Here is a 24,837-nt window from a genome sequence, read left to right as displayed (position 1 = left end):
TAAATACTTATTTTCATTTGAATTATTTTAATTACTCTCCATGCAGCCATGTCTCAGGAGACATTGGACATTTTTGAGTGCTGATAACTAGAAGCTTGGAAATACTAAAATACTCCTTTTTCTTTTTACTACTGGTAAGGACACTAAGGAAAGGCTGGGACTCACTATGAAAATGAGATGACTAGCTGCTCTTATAATTCAAGCCCCTTAGCTCCTCGCAGGCCTCCCACTGGGTCTGGCCTATGGGCTCTGGCTACATGATTTAAACTGCCCCTGGCAGTGGGTATGCAGCAGGGATCCCACAGCTGGGCATGGGGGTCATCTTTATAACCCCCACAGGGTTCGGTGTTGTCAGAGCAGTCTCATTTCTACATTAGTCTATCTTAGTGGTGCATAAGAAGGCTCTAATTTAGGAGTTGAGAAAAACAGCCATCGTCATTCCTTCTGGTTGGTTTTCCAGACACTGACTCTAAAAAGTAGAGACAGTCCAAGAGGCCCTGTCATTCTCTCATCCACTAGCACCCCACCTCACTTAGGAAGGTCAGTCACCTATATTTTTAAAAAGTGGGGGGAGGAAGGATGGACGGAAGAGCAGGAGAAAGTATTGGAAACAAGAGTACAGCCAGAGCTACAATTCTCTTGACTCAAAATGCTAATAAGCATACATTTTGATAGAGATAAAGACTCTTAATTAGCTTCTCTCATTTCAATTCAATGCCTTTATCGATACCCCATCCCCACTTGCTGACTCTGAAAGAAAGGGCCTTAAAAACCATATTCAAAGTGAGAGGCAGGAGCCAGCTGCTTAGTTCTCCCAAAAAGCGCCTGCAGTGTAACATGCCCTGCCTTGGAGAGCTTTAATTTCATGCAGTTAACCTCCTTCTCTAAGTAAAGAGATCTTCCTTGGGTCTTTGATTTGACTCAGACACCCCTAGGTGATTTAGCTAAGAGTAAGATAAAAATATCTGGTCAACCACCTTACACCCTTTGTCAAATGGTATCAGGTTAGCAAAGTCATTTCAGCAAAAAGGCTGTGGATTATAAGAGAAAACAGCCTTCACTTTTTCTCCCATCCCCTCAATCCCTGTCACTTCCACTCTTGGGATATTCTGTATGGGAGAGAACAGGAGCAGAGTGAACCTCTGTGGAAATGAAACAATAGGGAAAGAAAATAGGTAAAGATACAAAAAGGGCAACTTTCAAAGCAGTATCTAGAATCTAAAGGCATAAAACAACACGGCTGCCCCACTTTGCAGATTTATATGTATGATCATGCAATAATGTACATTTAGGGTTCCTCCAGTAGATTATTTCCATTTTCACCTCTGTGCATGCTACACCCACTTTTTATATGTTGCCAATATGTAAACAGTTTCAAACTGGATGATTACAGGTTTTGGAAAGTGGAATGATTTCTCACTCTGACAGTCTGCCATCACTTCCCGAGTACCTCACAGAGTTGATGTAATTACCATATGCTGTACATTTGAATCAAGCCAATTCCAAATCAGCTGCTCAGGAGCTAACAGAGACAGTGATGACTGAAATACAGCTCTGGAAAATGTCTTATTCAAGGAAGGGATCTAAAGGCAGATACCAACAGGTACTGTTTTATTACAGACAGATCAAAGCTTCGTTTCAGAGTTGCTATTCTTTTTTACTCTCTGCCCCAAAATCTGAGGATCTCATTGTTCTCCTGTAGAAAATGAAGTCTCAAGAGATCTTTTTTGGCCTTAAATTCCTAAGATCAAAATTCCGAAGACACACAAGATAAAGGGCCAGATGGTGAGTTTCCTTTGCCAGCCTTCTTTAGAGAGGTGCTATACAGAGAGGCAGCGGGAGGTGCAGTGGCTGAAAAATCAAGACGAGAATGATGAGAAGCAAGGGACTGAAGGTAAGCAAGACCAAGATTCACCGCACGCTACCAAATCTATTCTGCAAGCCGGAGCCACACATCAGTGCTCAGGGTACCATCCACACACACCACCAGGGGACCCTGAGACCCTCTCAGGAGTTTGTGGAGTTAGAACTGTTTTCATAAAAATATTAAGACAGTGGTTGCTTTTGAGTGTGCCGACACCTTCACTGATGGTACAAAAGAAATTGGGGCCCAAACTGCTGCCACCGAAGAATACACCTATCTTATGCTTCACCCTGGGTGCTCAGGAGGGAGAAGAAGTCAGCATCACTTCAAACTGTCCTTAAGGAAGCTTGAAGGTGAAGATTACTACTTTCAGTAAAGCTTGCTCTGTGAGTGTACACCTTTTTCATTTTCTGGGTGACAAAATGGGAGGCCACAGAGAGCACCTCTGCTCTCTACCCACGCACCGCGGCTTTCTTGGGGAAAAGCAGTGGTGCACTTGTTCAAGTTATGAACTGAACTAGTCACTTTTTTACAAGAAATGTAAAGTGATTGACAAACTATGTTTTCTTCTGCCTGAGGCATCTGTCAGATATTTTCTCAAAAGTAAATGAAGGAAGCCTGTCATTTCCAGGAAAACAACTGACAGTATTCTGTTATCAGTGATAAAATTTGAGCTTTCAAACAAAAAAGCAGAATATTGGAACACGTGTATTCACCACCATGAGCTTGACAGCTTCCCAATACTGAATGTATATTGTGATGACACCAGTGACTATCAACAACTGTGATTGTTTTTTATATTGCGGAATAAAATGTGTCGATCTTTAAAAGATCAGAATAACTTGGTGAAACAGTATTTTCCAAATGACTAACTCATGACGTTACCCAAAATGACACATGGGTAAAAAGAATGGTACAAAGTGCAAGACAGCACAGAGGATTTTAGTATAACAGAGTGTGAAAAGCTCACAGAGTTTCAGATTCCACATTGCAACTACCTTGAGAAATTGCCACTTCTTAAAGATTGGAGTAATATCAAAGAATATCCAATTATCTGAAAAAGGTTATTTAAAAACTCCTTTTTTTCCAAGTGCATATGTATGTGTAAGGCCAGGTTTTCTTCAAATACATTAAGAACATATTGCAAAAAACAATGTAAACAAAGATATCAGAATCCAGCTGACTTCTCTTAACCAGGCATCACAGAAATTTGTAACATTGTGTATCAATGCCACTCTTGTCACTACTTTTTCTTTTTGCTTTGGAAAACAGTTATTTTTCATGAAATACATTATTTGTGTGCAATGTTTATTATTTTATACTTATGCATTAAATTTTCATTTTAAAATGAATATGAATTCTTACTAAACATATTTAAAGTCAGTTTAAATTTCCATTATGGTAAACAGTGATAGATAAAACCCACATAAACAAAAGCTTACGGGGTTCGAAATAATTTAAGAGAGTAAAGGAGTCCTGAAATTAAAAAATTTGAGAACCACAGATTTAGGTAACAGGCTTTAGATGTGGGTAGACTCACATCTCAGTGCTTGTAAGTTGCATGGACTTGAGCAAGATACTTAATAGCTCTGTTTCCCCATCTATAAAATGGGGATTCAGAGGTAAAGCGCAATAATAAAAAGATTCCCACAGGAAACAAATAACATTTAATGCGCTTAATACAATGCTCATGACAAAATGATTATGATCTTGAGGATTTCCAAAAAGCTGAACCTAAGTATGAATTAATCATAGAGTAACAGCTTGATACACACACTCCCAGCATGTTGCCTACCTGTTAGAACCAGCCTCAGTTATTTTTCCCTCTTGCTGCGGGGCTCAGTCACCACTGCTTCACAGAGAAACCTCAAGTCCAGGAAGAAAGACATTGCCTGAGCACTTCGTTCCCCACTCCTTCCCCTGTCTACAAACCTCCTCCTCCCCCTGCCAAATTGCAAATTCCTCCTGTGACCTCGTGCCTATTCTCCCAACTCCCTCTCTCAGAGGAGATAAAGTGAAAGGAACATCTTTCAGAACTTCTATGACCTTGCACTCAGGACAAAAAGTAATTTTCCATGACAATAGAGAATCTTTACTAAAATATATGACCTGCAAAGAGAGATAACTTACACCTCAGTGCCATGGACTAAAGCCCATAAATCTACCCAGCTCACCACCACCACCACCACTCCAATCATATCCCCCTCACATCCAAATTATCATGATATTTGCCTCCTGACACTGCACAGTCAACATGTTCTAACAGGACACGGCTCCTTTCAAGGCTATTTCTAAGTCATTTCATGGGCTTGAATAACTCTCAATCCAATTCTTCTCTTTTACTATAGTTCCTAAGAGTAAGTGATGAGATTATTTCTAGTCCAATGCTTATTGCAATCTGGCTCAAAGAAAATTAATTTTCTTTCTCAGAAGCCTGCCCAATTTATAGAGTTTTAGACTTATATCAATACTCAGAACAAACTCTTTGCTTGACAAAGCTGTAGCTTGGAATGTGATTTCAGCAAAGCCCCAGAATTTAACCTTAAAATGTAAGTGTGCACCAAGAATAATTTTTTCAAGACAAGTACATTTGAAACGTAATTCTTCCTTTTAATTTATGGGAATCACAATCCCCAAGGTGTCAGAGGTCACACTGGATAGAAAAAGTAACATTCTCTGTATGGAATTCCTTATGGCTATATTACATATTATTATGGAATTATTAAATATATTTTCAATAAGCATAACAAATAACAGGTATAAAAATATATTAATTCCTGTGTATTAGACTCAGTGTTAGGTCTTTTATAATTTATCTCAACAACATTCAATTATCTCTAACAACATTCCTATGGGGTAAATACTAGCTTCATTTTATAAATGAGAAGTTAACTTAGGTCACATGGTAAGTAAGTAGAGAGTTTATGTAACTTATCTAAGTTCAAATAACTAATAAGGGGCCTGACAAAAAATTGAACCAATATCTTTCAATAAAATAGACAAATGGGCACCCAAGTACCTTTCTATTTTTGTACCTCAAATAATGCAATAAATCTATGGATCTTATCATAGCACTTTGCATTCCATACTGTAATAATTGATTATTTCCCATTACTGAGTAATTCTTCAGATTTCCCAAATGAAGTCAAGCCAGTTAGTTTCCATACTGAAGTGTCCAGTTAAGGTTTGGGTTTTCAAGACAGTTAAGAGAGGTCAACATCCGGGTGAGTGGTCCCATGCCTTGTGAAGGTTATGTTAGTAATTGGTCGTACATAACAATGGTGTGCTACCATGAATTTTTCTGCTACTCAAGCCAAACCTTTCAGAGTGTCTCATATGGGTGGCAGACAAGGGAAAACTTCAGCTGGTAAAGATGAAAGAAACAGAAGAATCTTACAACATACCTACAGTATCCCAACACCAAACCATTCCAATGGCTTACAGATTTGCACTGGCTTCAGCCCAATCAGGGGTCTTCTATTCCACCAACTGTGTATTGGAAATGATTGTCTTACTTTGCTATTTGATGGTCAATTTCACATTAGTTCAGCAGCCCAAAGAAATGCTTTTCGACAATTTGTAGAAATCCTGGCTACAGCTCATTCTACCATTTTCAGTCAAGAAGTGCCAACAATACAGGGTTGGATCTTACCAAATGGAATCTGATTCTTGAGCCACAATACTGGAAAGTTTTTTAATTTCTTAAGCTTGGATGTCCAACTGTATTAAAATACCACCATTTTCATCCCCCAAAGACAAGCTTTGTGCTTTGATCCCAGAGCCCTCATTATCTTATTTCCTTTCAGGGAAAAAGCTGCCAGATTAGGCTATATAAGAAAAAGAACATAGCTTTTGGAACCAAAGCACCTGGCTCTACAGCTGTAGACTTTGTGAGAGTCTTCTCTGGTCCTTAATTCTTTTAATCTGTAAAATAAGGGACTAGGCAATCCTTAATTTCCCTTAGAGTTCTAATATGATTCTATAATCCATTGTTCTATAACCTACTTTCTGGGGCAAAGGTGACTATCAACTTTGGGTCAGAATCAGTTCATTTTCCAAATACTTCATTCTCAAAGTGCCAAATGTGCAAAGTTACCCTTTAGGAAATGACAATTCTTCAAGATCCATCACTTATAATTCACCTTGTGTTTCTGCAATTTAAAAAAGCTTCTTCTGAAATAACTGTGGAAATTAACCATTTGAATTGCTTATACCAAACAGTCTGAAGTAGAAGTAAACTTATTTATGTGACATATTTTTACAGAATACTCTATACAACTATAGTATGATACACATGCAAAATTTTATTTCCAAGACCTGCAAAGAATGCCATAGGGGAAAATCTGAAAAGATCCAAAGTCTATAGTGTTTTCATTGTATTAACTCAAAGAATCAAAGCCCAGAGGGGTTAAATAACTTGCTGAGCATTAAACAGTTACCTTAGGGAGGTACAAAATAGGCTGTGAAATAAGATACCTGGCATTGCCCTGCATTGGAGGTAAACCATCTTATTTTAAGATACTATACAATTACACCACCCCAGAAGTAAGGGAAAATGTAATAAAGTTTTACTGCTTGAGGCAAAGTAACCATGTCGCTGCACGAAAAACTTTCAAAAATGCTTAGTGCAGCAATTTCCCAAACTTTATTTCCCAGACTGGATTTATATGTCATGGCCCTCAAATTTGGGGGTGCAGGCAGAAGAAACTCAACAAGGTCTCTGAGTGCAGGGAGGTGTATTAGGTGACATCACTCCAGCCTCTGTTTCCTTCTGGTCAGGGAACTGAGGAAAGGAGAATGAAGCAGCTTCAAGTGACCAGGTTGGAGAATTCTAGAGAAGGCTTGGAGATCTTCCAGGATCTCACTCTACATTATTGGTAGAGTAGCTCCACATTGCTCCACAAGTCAGGGGTTCCTGATTGGCCAGGGAATTGTCAGGCACAGGAGAGAAAGGACTTATCACTGCATCCAAGCAAAGTAAATTTTACAATTGTTATAAATATACCAAATCAAGGACTACCTGTCTTCCTTCTACGGATTCTTGTACAATGAGCAATTCATTCCACCCATCTAAACCTCAGTCTCTCATCTTATAATCAACATTAAAGGAATCTTCTTTCTTTGGATATGATTCAGTCACTTTGTAAACTGCCTAAAATCCATAGGGCTAAAATGTTAAAAGGGCACACTTACCCAATATGGTTGGTTCTTAAAGAAATTTCCAGTTCTCTTAGCACTTGGGTGGATTCTTGAACACGCCGTCTGAATTTCTATAATTCAAGAACACATTCTCACAAAACATATTTTAGCAACTGCTATAACTGCATCTTACTTGTAATAACTTTGACACAAAATTAAAATATCTCTGCTTCTAAAGTGGGTTTCTTTCACATTTCTTTTTTGCAAAGCACACAGATTTTTCTCATCATGAAAATCAGCTTTTGCAAAAAGACTGAGAAAAATTACTGATTTCACATGCTAAATGTCTTTGATTTTTTTTCCCTACCCACAGTACAACAATATTCACCAATATGTCTAAGCATCTGGGTCCCTGAGACCACCCCAGTTTCAATGACTCATTAGGACCCAGCATACAGTTGTCCCTATGACTAGCATTTATTACAGCAAAAAGATACACAATCAGCAAAGGGAAAAGGAGCATGGGGTAAAGTCCGGAGAAAGACAGATACAAGTTTCCAAGCATCTTCTCCCAGAGAAGCCGCAAATGACAATATTTGTTGCCTAACCAGGGAAACTCATTAGAGATTCAGTGCCCAGGTTTTCTCGTGGGGGCTGGTCAATAAGGAACTCCCTGCCTAGTACATACCAAAAGTCCAGCCTCCTAGAAGGAAACCAGGCATTCAACATAAACCATACTGTTAGCATCAACAGTCTAGGCACCATGAGTCGTCTGTATCAGGAAATGGTGGGACGTCTCCCGAAACCCAAGTTCCCAAGCTGCCAGTCTCGTAAGCAGGCCCTTCTAAGGTAGCAGCCTCAGACCTGCTATGTTAATTCTTTTCTGCAAGACCGAATTCTTTCCAAAACATGAACATTCAGAGCTCTCTGCCCACAAGCCTCCCCTTGGAAGGCCCCTTCCCCGGAGCACCTCCCTCATGCCCTGGCCTATTAAAATCCCCCTAACCATCCACAAAGGCCTCAGGTCTCTCCTTCTCCAAGGCATTCTCCTCTGGTAGTAGATGTATTTACTCTCTATCCTCTAGACTCTAAATAATCTCCAAGATATACTGAACTACATCGTATATCAGTTCTTTGGTACAATTTCCTACAGAAATATTCATATACAGTAACCAAAGTCTCAGGCCGCTCTGGGGCAAGGACACTGGTGTGCAGTGCCTTCCGAGATGGGCTCTATGCCGTCTGTGCTGCAGATCTGACCCACCCTCACGTTACTGTTTTCAGGAAAAGGCTTTGAGAATCCTGGCCCAGGACATCAGGGATCCTTCTCTGCTGCTACAGCTGCAGTGCAAGTAGGATCACCCTGCCCCACAAACAAGGGTCTCGGAGGACAGACAGGAGGGGGAGAATTCCAGGACGTGGGGTGGGGAGAGCCACCCCATGCCATCGTGGCCCTGGTGCCCCACTGGAGGTCAGAAGCCTGTCAGCAGTGGCAGGCTCCTGCTGCCCTCTTCCCTTCTGAGGGGCCTTGGCTTCTCCCCCCAACTGCTTCTCACCAGGGCCCCGAACAAGTGCAGTTTCCTCCTGACTCTCACTTCTCAAGCATCCCAAAGGCTTTCTCAGGTGCTTAGAATCCAGGTACAGGGCTGTGTGAAATTCCGCCCCAACGCAATGGAAAAAGAGAGCCTCCCTCCCCTCTCAAGAAAGGCCTAAGACACGGCAGAGTCATCTGTAGTGTAGAGGGACACCCAGGCCCAGTGCTTCCTGGAGAGTTCCCGGCAACGCTGTCTGCTGATAAGGAAGGGCCTGTGGCCACACAGCTGAGAAAACCATTTCAGGTGTGCTGGCTGCTCCAGAGGGGCCATTCCCATGTCAGAGTTCCAGGTCCTGGGCTATCTGCACATGTGGCCTTTAGAAAAAAACTCAGCACTGCTAGCTATGCATTTTGCAAGTATGCCTCGTTCCTGCAGCCTTCGCTGGTCCCCTGACTCTGCCTTATGCCTCCTCAGGGAAAGGTCATCCCTTACATACACCATCAGCTACACCCAGTGTGACACCAAGGACACAACAGAGCATACAAGAACATCTGCTAAAGGATGAAGAAGCAAAACAAAATGACTCAATCAAAACACTGTGAGATAACAGGAATGGCAACAGCAAATAACACTGAGCAGGCATTTACCGGGGTGGACACCACCTTTTGCAACTGCGTGATAACCGAGGTAAAACTAAACTGGCTGTACTTCTGGAGTATATGCTCTCAGGAACTTGGCCATTTTCAGGGGGACTCAACTACAGAGAAGCCTTGGCATCCACCTCGCTAACACATAAACAACCAGCACAAACACTTGCTCCTCTACGATGTGTGCAGAATGCTGTAAAACACTTCAAAGGGAAATTGCCTGCCTGTGGGGACCAGCAAAAGGAGCTGGGTACCACCCATCATCAGTCCCCACCATTCTCCATCAGAGGCAGGCCCGCGGATGCGTCTGCAGGGGCAGCTGAGCCCCACAGCCCCACACAGGATTCATCTCATAACCGCAGGGCCTGCAGAGGACCAGACCCCTCTCTTTGCGGTTGGCAGCCTTTTTCCAAGCCAGACACGGATGCATCCCCCCACAGCCCAGACTAAGGACCACCTGGCATTAAATGAGGTTCAGGTTTGGAGACTTTGGTCTCACAGATATCTAATTTAGACCCTGCCCTGCCCTATGGGTTTCATTTAAAACTATGTAGAGGAAAAATATAAATAGAATATGCTTAAGAAACATTGTTTTAGAAGACAGTATATTAAGTATCTTCTATTCAGTGGGAACCAAAGATTAATGAATGAGTATTTGAAGACTCCAGATGCAGTTAAGGGAAGACTCCTCAGCCCAGACTGTGTGGCTAAAAGCCCTCATTGGAAATCTTATTTCCACCCCCTACCCCACCATAATATAGCTGAGAATCTTAAAACTCACTTTAACTGCAAGCCATGCCGTATTCCTTTTTTCCAAGCTTTAGCATGACAATTATGTTGATTGGAACAGATCATTTTCTGCTACCAGCTCCTGACAGAAATCTTACTAAAGCAGGGTGGTTGAGCCAACATCCATTTCAAATTTTTTTCTGAGCTAAATGATTGATCTTGCAAGCCAGGCACAAACCCAACAAGGCCATTCACGTGAAAACACTGTCTGGGGCAGAGGCTTGAGGAATGAAGGGCAGCCCAAAAAGATAGCTTTCATCTTGGGCTTCTTTATTAAGTTATTTTCAAGGAAGCAAAACAGTTTCTGAGCAGCATCCTTGTCATTTGTCTGACATTCTTTGCTTTAACCCAAGAATAACTGTTCCAAAGGAGAACTGGGACTGTGTCCAGGGAAATGCAGAACTTCCCTCCAGGCCTCTCCTCCTTACGGGGCTTGGAGCTGGAGCCTAAGAAGCACTCTACAGGAGTTTGCATATATTCTCCTTCAAGAATTTGACCAAAGTTGAGAGAACTGTTTGGGGGTGGACGTGCTCTGTATGAGAGGCACGCTGTCTTGTGTACAAACACGGACATTCCGGCCATACTCAGCTTGGGGTTAGCATGCCTAATGCAGGGCCTGAGCCAGCCAGCCTGCAGGTTTACAAGGTCAGGGAATTCTGAAAATATTTCTAATACAGATCCTTGCTGTCCCTTGTGCAAAGACGCAGCCCAGAAAACCACCTGGCTGCTTCTGAGCTGTGTGTGTATGGGTGTGCCTTCACTTACCCTTTCTAATTTGGGGACAAGAAAGAAACCAACAAGAATTAATAGGCAGCTGTCTCATTTAGGGGGGCTGACAGATCACATTAAAAAGGAAACACATGTGCGCCATGTTTGTGAGCCAGGAAATATCACGACACTTTGACAGGTACGTTTTTAGAAGAGGAGGCTGTGCCACATTCAAGTCAGCTGCGGCATCTGGCCGGCAGCAAAGGTCTCCCGCCCATGTCCACGATCACTCGGAGATCTTATTTCCTCTTGTCTACGTGTTAACCACAGGACGGGGGGCCAAGAAACTTCCAAAAGGAATTAATAGCTGTTCTCTTTTGTTTCTTTGTTCATTTGTTTGTTTTCTGATGGGGGGAGAGGAGTTAGAGTGGAAGCAGAAGGAGATTATTAAAAAATATATAGCTATATGAGAGCCAAGAGCCTTGGAAACAGTAGCTAACCAGGAAAAATGTGCCTTTCTTCTTTCAGGAGTCACATACTGAAACAGAGAGAATTCAGCTCAAGGTATTTTCACTGCAGCCTTGAGAGCAGGAGCTGTAGAAGGTCAACCGAAAAGCAAGTGCTCTCTGGCGGGGAGCCCCTTTACCGGCGTTACCAAGGATAGCTCTGCCCGAGACATCCCAGGACTGACCCAGGCCGCGGAGCCGTGCCAGGCAACAGGTCTGACCAAGGGCATCAGTTTAAGCCAATTGCGTGTGGCTGCACAGAACAGGGCTTGTTTGTTAAGAGGAGAGAGTCCGCTAAGGATGGAATCAGCTGTATTCTCCTTAGCTTCTTGGGGCCGGGTGTGGGGGGCAGGGTTGGGCTGGGGGAAGTTGTTAAAAGCATCAACACAGGATACGAGCGCACAGCTGGGATGACAAAGCCCCAGTGATTTTGCAAGGTCTCTGGAAATCCACCAAGGCATGAAAGTATTCCCTCTGCGAGGCCTGCCTCTTCTAGGGGCCTGGACATCTCTGGACTGGCCTCCCTGCTGCCCTGTGTGATCGGAAATGGAGGCAACTGAACCACCACCAGAGGTACGTGACTCCCATCCCAGAAAGTACTTCTAAGTACATCACCATACAAAATGGGGGGCTTTTTCCCTTGTCTTCTCCTGTCATCCACCTCCCAAGGGTGCTTTTCTGGAGGTTCTGGCAGAAGCTCCAACGCAGAGGAAGGAAGGTCTCCTCCACTGCAGGAGGAGGATTCAATGAGCTAACTAGGAAGTGACAACAAAGAGAGGAAACAATTCCATCTTACCTTCCTGGTTACAGCTGGATCCAGATAGCCCTTGAGCTTTTGAATGTATGTATGGGGAGGGTTCTTCACCTGGAATCGTTCCTGCAAAAAGCACAATAAAGTAAAAAGCACGAAAGCTATGAAGGCATGATGTCAGCCGGATTCAAACAGATTCACTGCTGATCCGAGGCTGAAACACATCCACAGTATGAATGGAGCCGTGCCATTGATCAGCATGTACCAATGGTTTTGAATCTTGTTATCCTTTCTTTGTGGAGGAGGAAACTGAAGCACAGAGAAATGAAGTGGTTCCCTTGAGTGACGCAGCCAGTCAGTGACACAAATGGATTCAAACCCACTATAGAGTCTGTACTGCGTTCTCTGTCAGGCTCTGCAGCTCTCATTCCAGGAATAACGCTCTGCCCAGCCTGTTTCTGGGGCCTCTGTTAGCAGATCTTTGGTCTATTACATAATTTTCTAAAATATCTTCAATGTTGGCAAATCTTTTTCTTTTTCATCTTCTCTCTGAAAATACCAAAAATTTGACTCAAACTGGATAAAGCTAATTCGTTTCAAAAACAAGACCGCAGTACGTATTTGTTCGTAGACATATGCATGTGTGTGTGATCAATAATGGATTCCTAAAGCAGTTCTAAATTAGGATACCCAAAGTATTTTGAGCAAAGGCAAGTCATTGAAATAAGCACATACGTATATAATGTGTATATATGTATATGTTATATAATTATAATGTATATTATACACAGATACACACACTATACATCCCAAAGTGATATATGAATGGAAGTCTGGGGTAGGGCCTGGGAATCTGCATTTCAAAAACAAGTCTTTGTGCAAATGCTGTGGGTGGAGGGATCACACTTTGAGAAATTCATGCCCATGAGTGTCAGGCTTAATAGGCCATAATATCCAAAGCAGCATAATAAGCACTAGTTAAAACTGAGTAAAACCCAAATGCACACAAACTACAGGATGGAAAGTACTCGTAACTTGTTCATACAATGGTATACTATATTCCAATTCAAATCAACAGACAGTACTGCATGCTCCTACATGCCTGGGTCTTATAAACCTGATGTGTGTCAAAAGAACACAAGATTTCATTTACGTGGACTTACAAAATGGGCAAAGTTAAAACTTTAACAGTTAGGGACACACATAGGTGGTTTTATTTATTTATACATACACTCATACCATAAAGAGAGAACAAATGGGTGAGGGGCAGACAGAGGGAAAGACAGTTAGCATAAAAATGATGGAGGACTGCGGTGGGGGAACGGAAACGCAGCATGATCCTGAGAGGCCAGCAACGTTCATTTCTGCACCCAAGCAACAGTTCCACAGGTGTAGGCTCTCTCTTACTTATCATGCTGTCCTTAGTTTTACAACCTTTTCTGTACATGTGCTATATTTCACACACATAAAGTGTACATAAATCTAAAAGGAAAAACAAAGATTCACCCTGAAATCAGGACAATTTTTATCAGGTTCTCTTCTACCTACAACCAGAAAGCTGTTTTCCTAGTAATTCTCTTCCACCTGGTTGTTGCTTACGCCACAATGGAATGTTTCAGTATTTCACAACACTGACAATTGGCCGGCATGCTTAAGCATTTGTTTATCCCATATAAACTTGTATTCTACAACACAGAGAAACACAACATTCTTCCTGGTCCAGTCCACTCAAGTTGTGCTTGACAACAGATTTAGAAATGCTAAAGACCATTTTACTTTTCAAAAAGATCATCTCATTAGTCACTATTGTTTAATGCTTTAATATAGAGGGACGTGTCTGCAGTGAGACTCAAATTGCTATTTCCCCTTTATTTAAAAACAATCAGGGTGAATATATAGTATATGGACTCTATCTCAACAAAGCTGTTACAAAAAAGATCAGCATATTGTTTCTAATCATGCCTCCAAATTTTCTACCCTGAGATCAATTTCTAAATAACAATTTGCAAGTATTTCATATCTCTAGTGCCTTCAGCATGTCTATAAGGCCCTACTGCTTTTCCTTTTTTTTTTTTTTTTAATCACCATCACTTCGCTAAGAGATCAGAAAGGATCAAACTACCACAGGGTTTTAGCAGTAGCCCAGCTGAGGGCTAAAATAATCACAAAAAGCTCCAGAAAATGAGCTGATACCATCTAGAAACCAGTTATTATTTCCAACCTCTGCATGACAACAGCTGATGCAAGAGATAGATGAGGATGGAAATAAAACTTCCGCTTTTTAATAACACAATCCAATTATCCAAATTTTTAAAAATCCTATGACCAGTGACAGCTCCACTGTGCTCCCTTCTGCGAGAGCAAACACCACCTACTCAAAATACAAGGTGTCTATCACATGAAACTCAACTAGGTTTAACTCTGGCTAATGTAGTATTTGCTTGAGGACCTAAAATTTGTATCTATGGACAGTTACTGAGAAACTTCTAATGTCTGTGCTTTTAGACAATGTCTTCACACCAGAAGAGCCCCATTTACTCCTTTAAAATTACAAAATCTGATTGAGTAGCACATACAACACATTGGCATTCACTTCATTAGTGAATCTCATTTTTGATACTCAATAAATGAAGCTTTCTCCATGTCCTCCTTAAAACTGCGGTGACCCAAAAAGGCTTTCTCAAATACACACATTTACTGGTCCTGTAAATATTTCCTTAGAGTATTCCCCTGAAATTACGGACAAGATCCAAACTGAATACACTCATACTTTTTCAAATGTGCTTAAGCATTTGCTATTGTTGCAGTCACATTTTTCACTTGAGTAACTTACTAAAAATGTATTTCCAAGAAACAGAAAATGAAAACGACTGATGATTTAAAACACAATTAGTCTACATTATACCTGCTTCTCTAAAAATTCAGCCTACATCCAAATAAAGCTGCTGCAGAATACAAATCATTTTCCTAAAACTTGGGGTTATTTGTCTAATCTCAGAAGAAGCTACTGTTTAGTTATAAATCCACCATCTGGCTCAACAAACCTCTTTCTGTCTGTCTCCAATACGACCATTTGGACAATAGAAACATTTGGGGAATACACTGGAGAATGTCAGTACTTTGCCAAAACACATTTATTTTGAAGGACTTCAGATGAATTGTTGGCATTCATTTAAATTAATTTTTTTCTCTAAATACTGCAATTTCAGATTTTGCACTGAAACCCAAAACTATCTTGGCTGGCAGCTTTCCATCATCTTCTCTTCCGTATCCACTTTATACAGCATATGCTATTTTCAATAACTAGTCTCCTACCTGCTCAATATCACTGATGTAACTTCAGTCCTCAATATGAGTTACAGTATTAATATAATATAGAAATATTATTCTTAGAGATAAAAAAGATTCTATGTTCATGGTGATTCGTCAATCTGAGTTGATAAGGTATTTGGAAGAGACTGTAAATTACCAATTCTGTTCAAAATGTCAAATCATATACATCACCACTGCCCTGACCTCCTGCCATTTCTTTCTTTGTGTGATCAAACTTCATTCATGAAATATTGCTGGATGAGAAATAATAAATACTCTGGTTTTTAATCATTCCCCATAAGCATTCAAAGAACCAAAAGCCATTTCTTAGCATTCAGGACATGAGGTGGACAAACTGCATTGCAAGGAGTGGGGGAGGAAATGGGAGGAGAAGAAACCTTAGAATCACAGAATCCTCATTAAGCCTCCTGTGTCCTTTGCAAATATTTTACTTTAATAAATTAGAGTGCTAGGAATTCAATTTCTCCAGGAATGATCAGAAAATTTCTTCCCACTGCTAAAAGCCACTTCATTTATGCAAGCCCAGGAACAAAACTGTCTTTTCATCTGAGACAGCAATTTTCTCAAAGATTATTAACTTATCTTTCAATACAAATTTACTATTTACCATATTCTTTGGAGCCTCCATTTCCCCCACCCCACCCCACTTCTACACCTAAATTTAATGAAGTTTGTCACTGAAAGTCTCTCTGCACAAAAGTTTGAAATTGGACACTCCATTCATCCAGCCTTACACATGCTTCCCTATCTGGCAAATAGATATTAATTTCATTTTACAGATGGAGGAACAGAGGCTCAGAGATTAAATGACTTGCCACAGATTAGACACACACACACATACACATCAGATCCATGATTCACACTCAGGTTTTCTGACTCTCTGGTCCTTGTTTTTTGTTTTGTTTTGTTTTGTTTTGTTTTGTTTTCACTGCACTGTAATAAGCATGCTCATCTTGTTTTTGATAAAAGTTTTTAAAAGGGTGGAAACAAGTTCTGTTTTTCTTTGACCCAAGTATGTAGAAGAATTCTTGGCATATAGTCGCTAGTAATGTTCAAAGAACTAAGCTTCTTTTAACTAAGTGTCTTATACAAGTCACTTCTCTCATAAATTAAGGGTAAATTTTTAAGGTTTAAAAATGCACAAAAAGATTGTGCGTACCACACCTAGTAGGTGCTCTGCTAGATATAAGTCAGCCAAACTAATGTCAGAACTAAAGGACATTTACTGATCCGCCTGTGTTGGATGTGCTACGGCTCTGAAACAGCCCAGTGCCTTTTATAATTATACATTGTTCATTAACTCAACTCATTAAGGCTTAATCTAACCTCCCCTCCCCTCACTGGCCACCAGGAAGGCTGCCCACATACAGGCCTGCACTGCAGATACGGGGAAGATGAAGCATTTATTGGACTCCACTTAACAACCAAGGTTGAAGGCTACTGCAAGCCAAATTGGAAACGCAAGCCATTCTTAAAGGAACTAAATGAAGGGGTTGTAACAGAGATGTAGTATGTTAATTAGGTAAGTCACAGTAAATGGAACTCATCAGCTAGGCTACCACTTGGCCTTTGTTATTAGACACAGACAGCCTTAGGTTCTAACCATCTGACCTGGTTCTTTGGAGCCTCCACTCCCCCCACCCCACCCCACTTCTACACCTAAATTCAATGAAGTTTGTCACTGAAAGTCTCTCTGCAAAAAGTTTGAAATTGGACACTCCATTCATCCAGCAAAACATTTCTGGATCTTTGCATCCTCTCTATCCAGGTGTGTAATTCCATGAGAAATTACTTAATTGAGGTTAATTTGGTGTTAGCTAGGCTTACAATGAGCATGTTATAAGCATTTCCACTCCATAAATTCTATATGTATAAGCAGCTCCAAAAATCAAATGAAATTTCAATAAAGTTTATCTTACACCTTAACATTCTGAGATTTAAGGAAAGAAATTACAGCGAATCATATGAAAATTAAGGAAGGCTCTGGGAATGAATGGCTCATGGGGGGCACATTTACTGTTGGGTTTCTCTCCCTGTTTAGGATGGTCACAGGTCATGGGGCTCTTCTTCAGTGGAATGTTAGCAGAGCTACATAAACTAAACACCCTCAGGGATGAATCAGATGTCACCATAATAATGTCATTATTAATGTTCTATTATTCTGCTCCTGTAATAATTTTTAGATAGTGAAAATTCAAAGAGTTTTGCTTTTGTGCACACAAGCTCACTACATCTAAATGATCTGTCTTCCCAGAAACTGAAAGTAGTTGGGCTTCCTTTCCCAAGGCTGAGTAAGCAACTGTAGACTCTAAAGAAGTCAGCATTACATCGAGCATCATTGCCATCATTAGTAAGTACTGATTTGCAGTACGTAGTTTAGTGCTAAATGTTCTTCAGAGCTATGTTGACAGGAATAATCTATGTCCTCAAGGGGTTTGCCCTCTAAAATGGATAATGCTGACATGAGTAGACAGGGAGAAGAAAAGACAAAAATAAGATATTGCATTAATATTGAATAGAGATAGAAATGATTTATATCATATAGTGGAGACCAAGAAATAGTACACATGTTGGGAGATTGTTGGGGGCTGGGGGTTGTCGAGACCAGAACCATGGTTCCTAGTAGGGACTAAGGTAAGCCACACCTCAGCCCTCGCAAGGCTAACAATTTATACAAATAAAAAATTATTTACACGAAAAGATCTAAACTCCCCCAAGAAATTAAGAGTACCAAAGTTCCCAAGGAAATGCATATTCTACATTCCCCAGAAAGGAAAACAAATTGTGAAACTTTAGAGAGGCTGCCAGACAGTCCCACCCACAGAACATATGTGTCTCAAAGAAGAGGACAATTTAGAGAAAATGAGGAAGAAGTTATTAAGACTCTACCTATTTAAAATAATAGGTGGCCAAGAAGCAAGTTCAGATGGGATTCTAATCTTTTTCTAACAACTACCAGAGGCAGCTGGTGACAGCTGTGCTACTATTTAGAAGGGTCCCTGTGGTTATGATTGGGTGAAAACATGTTGCAAAACACCTTAAATCTTACTATCACAGTTAGAGCTTCTGTTTCTAGGCACTAACATGAACAATACCAATAAATAAACAAATAAATATGTTTTTGGTCATTTTACTCTTTCATTCATCCAGAACACATTATGCAAGGCATCGTGTAAAAAGCACAAAATGAAACAAATTCAATTCCAAAACATTAAATCTCATCTCTGAAATATAAAAGGCATTGCTGTAATACAAAGTAGACTATGATAAGAGCCATATGTGATCCTCTGGCAGTTCAAAGAAAGGTAAGGCTCTTTCCAACTGAGATGATCAAAGGAACTGCCCTTAAGAAAGTGGCTTTTGAATTGAGTTTTGAAAGACAGGCAGCATATAGACATCCCGGGAAGGTGTGAGAGGCAGGAGACAGAGCAGTTTTCCAGATGGAAGAACAAAGTAGGCAAGCACAGGGCATGTACTATTAATTTCAAGGGGATCCACTGGGTTCCACAGTTTATGAAAAGTAAGTGCATAAAGGATTTAACTTGGGAAGGACAATGGCAGATGCCAAACAATAGGCTACTGTGAATAGGGCAGACAACAGAGAGTGAATAATGAGTTCTGAACAGTGGAAGAACATACAGTTAACACTGAGCAACTCTTCTTTCTCCGCTCCCAACTTTAAAAGTTGGCTATTTCTGCACCAGACTAGACTTATAAAATCAGCATGTCAGATTCATTCCACAGCCATAGTTTCTTGGAGAGCCTTGAAGCATTCTTCAGCTTTGAATATGAAATCATTTTCCTAGTCTGAGAGGACAGGACAACTTTCCAACTGTTCCATTACAGCTCTCAGACGAAAATAACTTGTGATGAGACTTCTCCAAGTGATTTCCTTTATTTAGACTAGCAAAAGTGTCTTCTAGTTCAACAGGTCTTTCCTAATCAAAACATCCTATAATTCATTCTCTAATATGTAATATTAATTGGGCTTCTTTAATCCTATTCACAGTCCAGCATTTTTACCAATTTAAAAAGTGTTTTGATTCAATTTGTTGAATTTGTAAGGAAGGAGGTCATACAAATAAAGCTTATAATCTCATGTGGTCCTAAACAATGACTGACCCGCAACCATGTCTAACTCTTAGCTGTGTTTATTAATAAGTAGAGTTGCTGTAATTAAGGATTTAAGAACTAGGTAGAACTGATTGAAGGTCAGATTCATACTGAAAAACTTTAAGAAAATCTTAAAATCCTTTGCTCTCTCTGCTCAAGAGCCAAGACTTTCCCTTCTGTTAGACCGGCATTTCTTAAAATACCTACTACTAAAGACTCGTATCTAAGGCAATTGAGGTTGCTGGTTAGATTGCAAAGATTTTCCTGACCCAGTTCATCATGTATTCAAGAATCTGCATTTTCTTAAATTCCCCAAGTAGGTCTTCTATACTCTAAAGCTTACTAATCATTGCTTTCGGCTGTACTTCCTACTCTGGACACCTGATACCACTCTTTACTCAGTCTACAGAGTGTACACATCCTTGGTAAGCAGAGGTGCAGGAATATTTTCAGTTATGTTTAAAGAAAGGGGTTATATGAAAAAACTAGAGTCTGTACTTTCATGAAAATTTTGCAAAATCCCTGAGAAGCACTAATCCTGTAAGAATGCAGAGGGTATAAACACACCTCATTGTTTCTTCATCTGAAAACTGGCATTATGACCTCTCCCAATTACTACATATTCCAGGAACCTTACTTAAGATGCCTTCCAAACAAGAATGACATACTGAAGATTTCTAAGTCTCCTGACCTAACCATGTGTCGTACAAACAAAACATCTGAGAGGAAAAGAAAAAATAAAGTTCTGATGGCTGATCAGGGAAAAAAAAAAAAAAAAGAGAGAGATGAAATAAAGAAATACAGAAAAATGGAATTAAGCCTTAGATTTCTCATAGAGACCATTAGGTATTTCAAGATTTAGATAAGTACTAATATTTTTCAATCACTCAAAAATTTAAGAAAATTGCAAACTCTTATTTCGAGGATTGCTTTTCTGACTAAAGTTATATGACCTAGATTCCCTGAAATTTCATTTGCCCCAATTCAAACAGTGTGCTATTAAATGGGTACAAACCTCAGAATTTCAGTAGGTGTTCGCTGAATTGAATAGGTTTTTAATATTCATCAAGGGCATGATTTATGTCAAGGAACCTTCAAAGTAGATAACATGGGAAGAAGTAAAAAAGGAAGCTGCCTTCCACTAAAAGCAAGTGTCTGATGCATGTGAAGAAAAGTGTCCTTATGAACAGAATAATAGAAAATGGGGGTGGGGGGTGGTTACAAGATCTTAATCATGCCCTTACAACTTGCTTTCCTTTATTTTAGGCTTAGACTTGAGCATAAAAACCAAGCTCAGAATACTAAACTTCAACATTTATCTATGCCTGTTTACAGTATGGAAGCCAGGAAGATAGTTTTTAATTGCAGAACTTAATTTGCAAATGCACTAATATTGCACAAACCACCTTTCTCCATAAGGGGATCAGTGAAGTGACAGGAGGTTGTTCAAAAACAGTATTTCTCTAGAAACAAACCTTTTTTTGTTTCTGGTAACAAAACTGGAAGCTTTTATTTTTTAAAGGTATCCCTTAAAATAGCACCAAAAGTCATGAGATATTTAGGGATACATTCAACAAATATGTGCAAGACCTGTATGCTGGAAACTTCAGAACATTCCTGTGAGATACTGAAAACTGCAATAGAGATACCATGTTCACAAATCAGAAGAGTCAGTATTGTTAAGATGTCAGTTCCCCTGAAACTGATCTATGGAGTCAATGCAACCTCCATCAAAATCCTGGCAGCTTTTTCTGAGAAACTGACACACTAATTCTAAAATGTATATAAAAACTGCAGTTATTTTAGCTCTTCTAATTCCTTTACAAAGAGCTAAGCTGGAGAATTCAAACTAACCTGATTTCAAAACAGTGCCATATTGATAAAAGGATAGAAATAAAGATTAGAACAGAAGACAGTACAAAAATAGGCCCACATATATTTAGCCATTTTTTGGATTTTCAAAGATACCAAGGTGGTTTATGAAAAAAGAGTCTATTCGACAAATAGTACTGAAACAGCTGGGTATACATGTGGGGGAAAAAAACGGTACGTCTCCTATCTTACCTCGGCTCATGTGCCAAAATTATCTCAAAACAGATCACAGACTTAACTGTAAGAACCACAGGATTTCTAGAAGGAAACACAGGAGATAATTTTTGCAACCTGAGCTTGGGCAAAGATTCCTTAGGCCACAAAATGCATAAACCACTTAAAAAATAGAAGATAAACTAAATTCAACTTCAGAAAACTTTTGTTCTTTAAAAGACACGATCTTGTGAATCTGAAAAGGCAAGACAGAAATGAGAAGATACTGGCAAAATAAGGATATTCTGATACTTATATCCAGAATATTTTTTTTGAACTTCCATAGTTCAGTAATAAGACAACCCAATTTTTTTTTTGAGAGGGCATCTCTCATATTTATTGATCAAATGGTTGTTAACAACAATAAAATTCTGTATAGGGGGGTCAATGCTCAATGCACAATCATTAATCCATCTCAAGCCTAATTCTCGTCAGTCTCCAATCTTCTGAAGCATAACGAACAAGTTCTTACATGGTGAACGAATTCTTACATAGTGAATAAGTTCTTACATGGTGAACAGTACAAGGGCAGGCATCACAGAAACTTTTGGTTTTGATCATGCATTATAAATTATAAACAATCAGGTCAGATATGAATATTCGTTTGATTTTTATACTTGATTTATACGTGGATCCCACATTTCTCCCTTTATTATTATTATTATTTTATTTTTAATAAAATGCTGAAGTAAGACAACCCAATTTTTAAAAATGGTCAAAAGATTTGAGTAGATCCTTCAACAAAGATGCACAAATGGCAAAGAAGCACATAACACATGCTTACTATCATTAGGGAAATGCAAAAGAAAACCACAGTGAGATACCACTGTATGTCTATAAAAATGGCTACAATTTAAAAAACTGAAAATACCCAAGGGTTGGTGAAGATTTGGAATGACTGGGACTCTATTACACTGCTGCTGGGAATGCAAAATGGTCCAGCTATTCTGGAAAACACAATTGGTGAACTTTGTTGTATGGGAAGTAAACCTCAGCAAAGATGATTTAAAAAGTGTCTCCAAGTAATTTCTTTAGATTTATTTTACTTATTTACATTGTTCATGAACATGACTCTCTCTTTAAAGAAGGCCTTCTCTTGATACTTTGCTGATTCCATTTGCCCTAATTAAAAAGAAATCTCTAAGCCAAACACATAGTGGACTTTGTCAGTTAATACTTTTGCAAGAAATAAAGCACTCCAACAGGGGGTCCTGAAAACTTCTCCGACATAAAATTCCCAAAACATTTACATCACAAATCATCCATCATTCTATCTAAAGAATTAATTATTAGAATTACATCAGTGTTTTTTCATCCAGGTCTAAAGGTACCTCCATACCTCAAACAATACTGTCTCTTCATTTTATGACATTTGCTTAATCCACCATCTTCATCCAGTCCTCCCTGCCCAACCCCAAATACACATCCCAATTTCTTAGACACATAAATACTCACCTTCTAAAACATAGAAACAAAAGTAATGTGTGCTAACAACCTGAAAACCTAAATCTTAAGCCCAAGGTCCAGTTGGTTATGACGGTTCTTCCCTAATTTCAAATTTAACATAATAAACACACACATACCCACCCCTTCTTACCAGCCTCATGTTTTCCATCACCAGATCACAAGATTAGCCCATTAAATAGTTTCAATCTGTGATCCACATGGTCAAAATCAGTCCTTAAACCAAATACTCACACAGTACCTGAGGCAGAAACAGCAACTTTGAAATTGGTGATGGCTGAGGATAATTGCTGGCTGTGACAGACGTGTGTAAACTCAATACCCAATCTATTACGAGTGTTTGTTTTATAGGGTGTTAGATGGACTTGGGAATTTATATCTGGAAATATAAGTGCATACATCAGCAGCCAAGGGGTTGTGTCAAAGTTCTTGTGTAGAGAGCCAGCAAAGGCTTTAAGGCCAACAAATACCTGCACAATGATGGTATTTCTAGACCCCGAAGATGCTGCTGAGGGCCTCGGTCTGGCCCACAGCTAGTACCCACCACACTGATGTAGAATATACATGGCCTCTACTCCTATGTCCAGCTGTCCATTTCTTACAAGCCCTGAACCACATTCCTAATTCACTTTCCTATCTCCCTGCATCCCCAACATCTACAGTCTAATTAACAGTCAAGACAATTTATATTTCTGCTATTTAAGTGATATTATCAAAATTCTATTTTACTACTATGGCAGGGATAAAGATTGTAGGGAAGATGGAAGTTCCATGGCCAGGATCCTCACCTGATATCCACTGTGTCTGTACAATGAGGTAATACTTATCCCACTGCGCAGGCGCATGCTTGCATACCCGCTGGCATAAGCCATTACTGCCGGGACTGTTATAAACGAGTTCCCACAGTGCCAAGAGCAGAGCCTAGAGAAGATGGCAAGAGAGAAGGAGACAGAAACAGATGCAGATGGGATTCTAGCGCCTGCCACTGTGAGAATAAAGCTTGGTATGAGCCCCTTTTTACCCCGAACATTCCATTGTCATTATTCGGTCTCATGGAATCTAGACTGAACTTGCCTGGGGCTGAAATACTCAGGCAAGACAAGATCACAGACACCTTAATTTACACGCTGACTTCAGAAAATAACTTCTTTGAAACCACTTAACTTGAAAGTTCATCAAGATCTATAGTGAATGCTACAGATAAGTAGGAGAGAAATGTGGGCTGAAAACTCTATTACACGCTCAGTTTTTCCAGCATTTACCTTTAAGATGCTGTCGTACTCTTTCTTCAATCTCTTCACTTGAAAGATGCAGCATCATTTTCTGAAGCCCCGTGGCCCTGGCATCTAGCACATCACTCTTCACAGTGTATATTTAATAAATCATTTAATTGATGAATGGATTGATGAAAATTGCCAATATCACATGTGATCCGAGTTATCCACTGGAAATTCTTTTTTAAAAGCTTTTCCAAGCCCTTATGGTACTTTTTAGAACATAGAAATTTTCAGAATTTTTTAGTATCTGCCACTTCTTGGGTAACTTCCAGAAGCTGTCTTTTTTGTGTATGTTAAAGCTGAACAAAAACAGCCTTTCATAGCAAAGATTATAAATGTCCAAGTGCTAAAACAATGTAAAGTAGGATTTTTGTTACCTAGTAGAAAGTCTTGGCTAATACACCTTAATAAGTCACATAAATTATTTTCTATACAATAGTGTAAAAGGCCAACCTCAGTCTAGTCCATATGTATTAAATTGGCTATATGATTCTGTATTTCCTGTGCAAGTCATTCCCAAGTTTACAAATACAAATGATGCTCATACAATAAAGTTTACTTCAAACAGTGTAACATAGTTACTACCTAAGCTCAGGCAATTAAATCATTGTAAGGAGGGGTAGGGG

The 24,837-nt window shown here is 39.7% G+C and overlaps 1 protein-coding gene across 14 annotated transcripts in view; it reads right to left on the bottom strand.

The window, feature by feature from the left end:
* The window catches only part of FMNL2 (formin like 2), a 281,458-nt gene that overhangs the window by 84,920 nt on the left and 171,701 nt on the right, over window positions 1-24,837 (bottom strand). For all 14 annotated transcript variants that reach the window (XM_073241458.1, XM_073241460.1, XM_073241465.1 and 11 more), the window contains exons 3-4: window positions 11,985-12,065; window positions 7,058-7,134 (exon numbers count right to left, since the gene is read on the bottom strand). In XM_073241458.1, coding sequence (XP_073097559.1) covers window positions 7,058-7,134; window positions 11,985-12,065 — 158 coding nt within the window. The remainder of the gene's footprint in view (window positions 1-7,057; window positions 7,135-11,984; window positions 12,066-24,837) is intronic.

Source organism: Manis javanica, chromosome 7, assembly GCF_040802235.1.
Source record: "Manis javanica isolate MJ-LG chromosome 7, MJ_LKY, whole genome shotgun sequence".
Classification (NCBI taxonomy): domain Eukaryota; kingdom Metazoa; phylum Chordata; class Mammalia; order Pholidota; family Manidae; genus Manis; species Manis javanica.
This window is presented reverse-complemented; position numbering and strand designations above follow the sequence as displayed.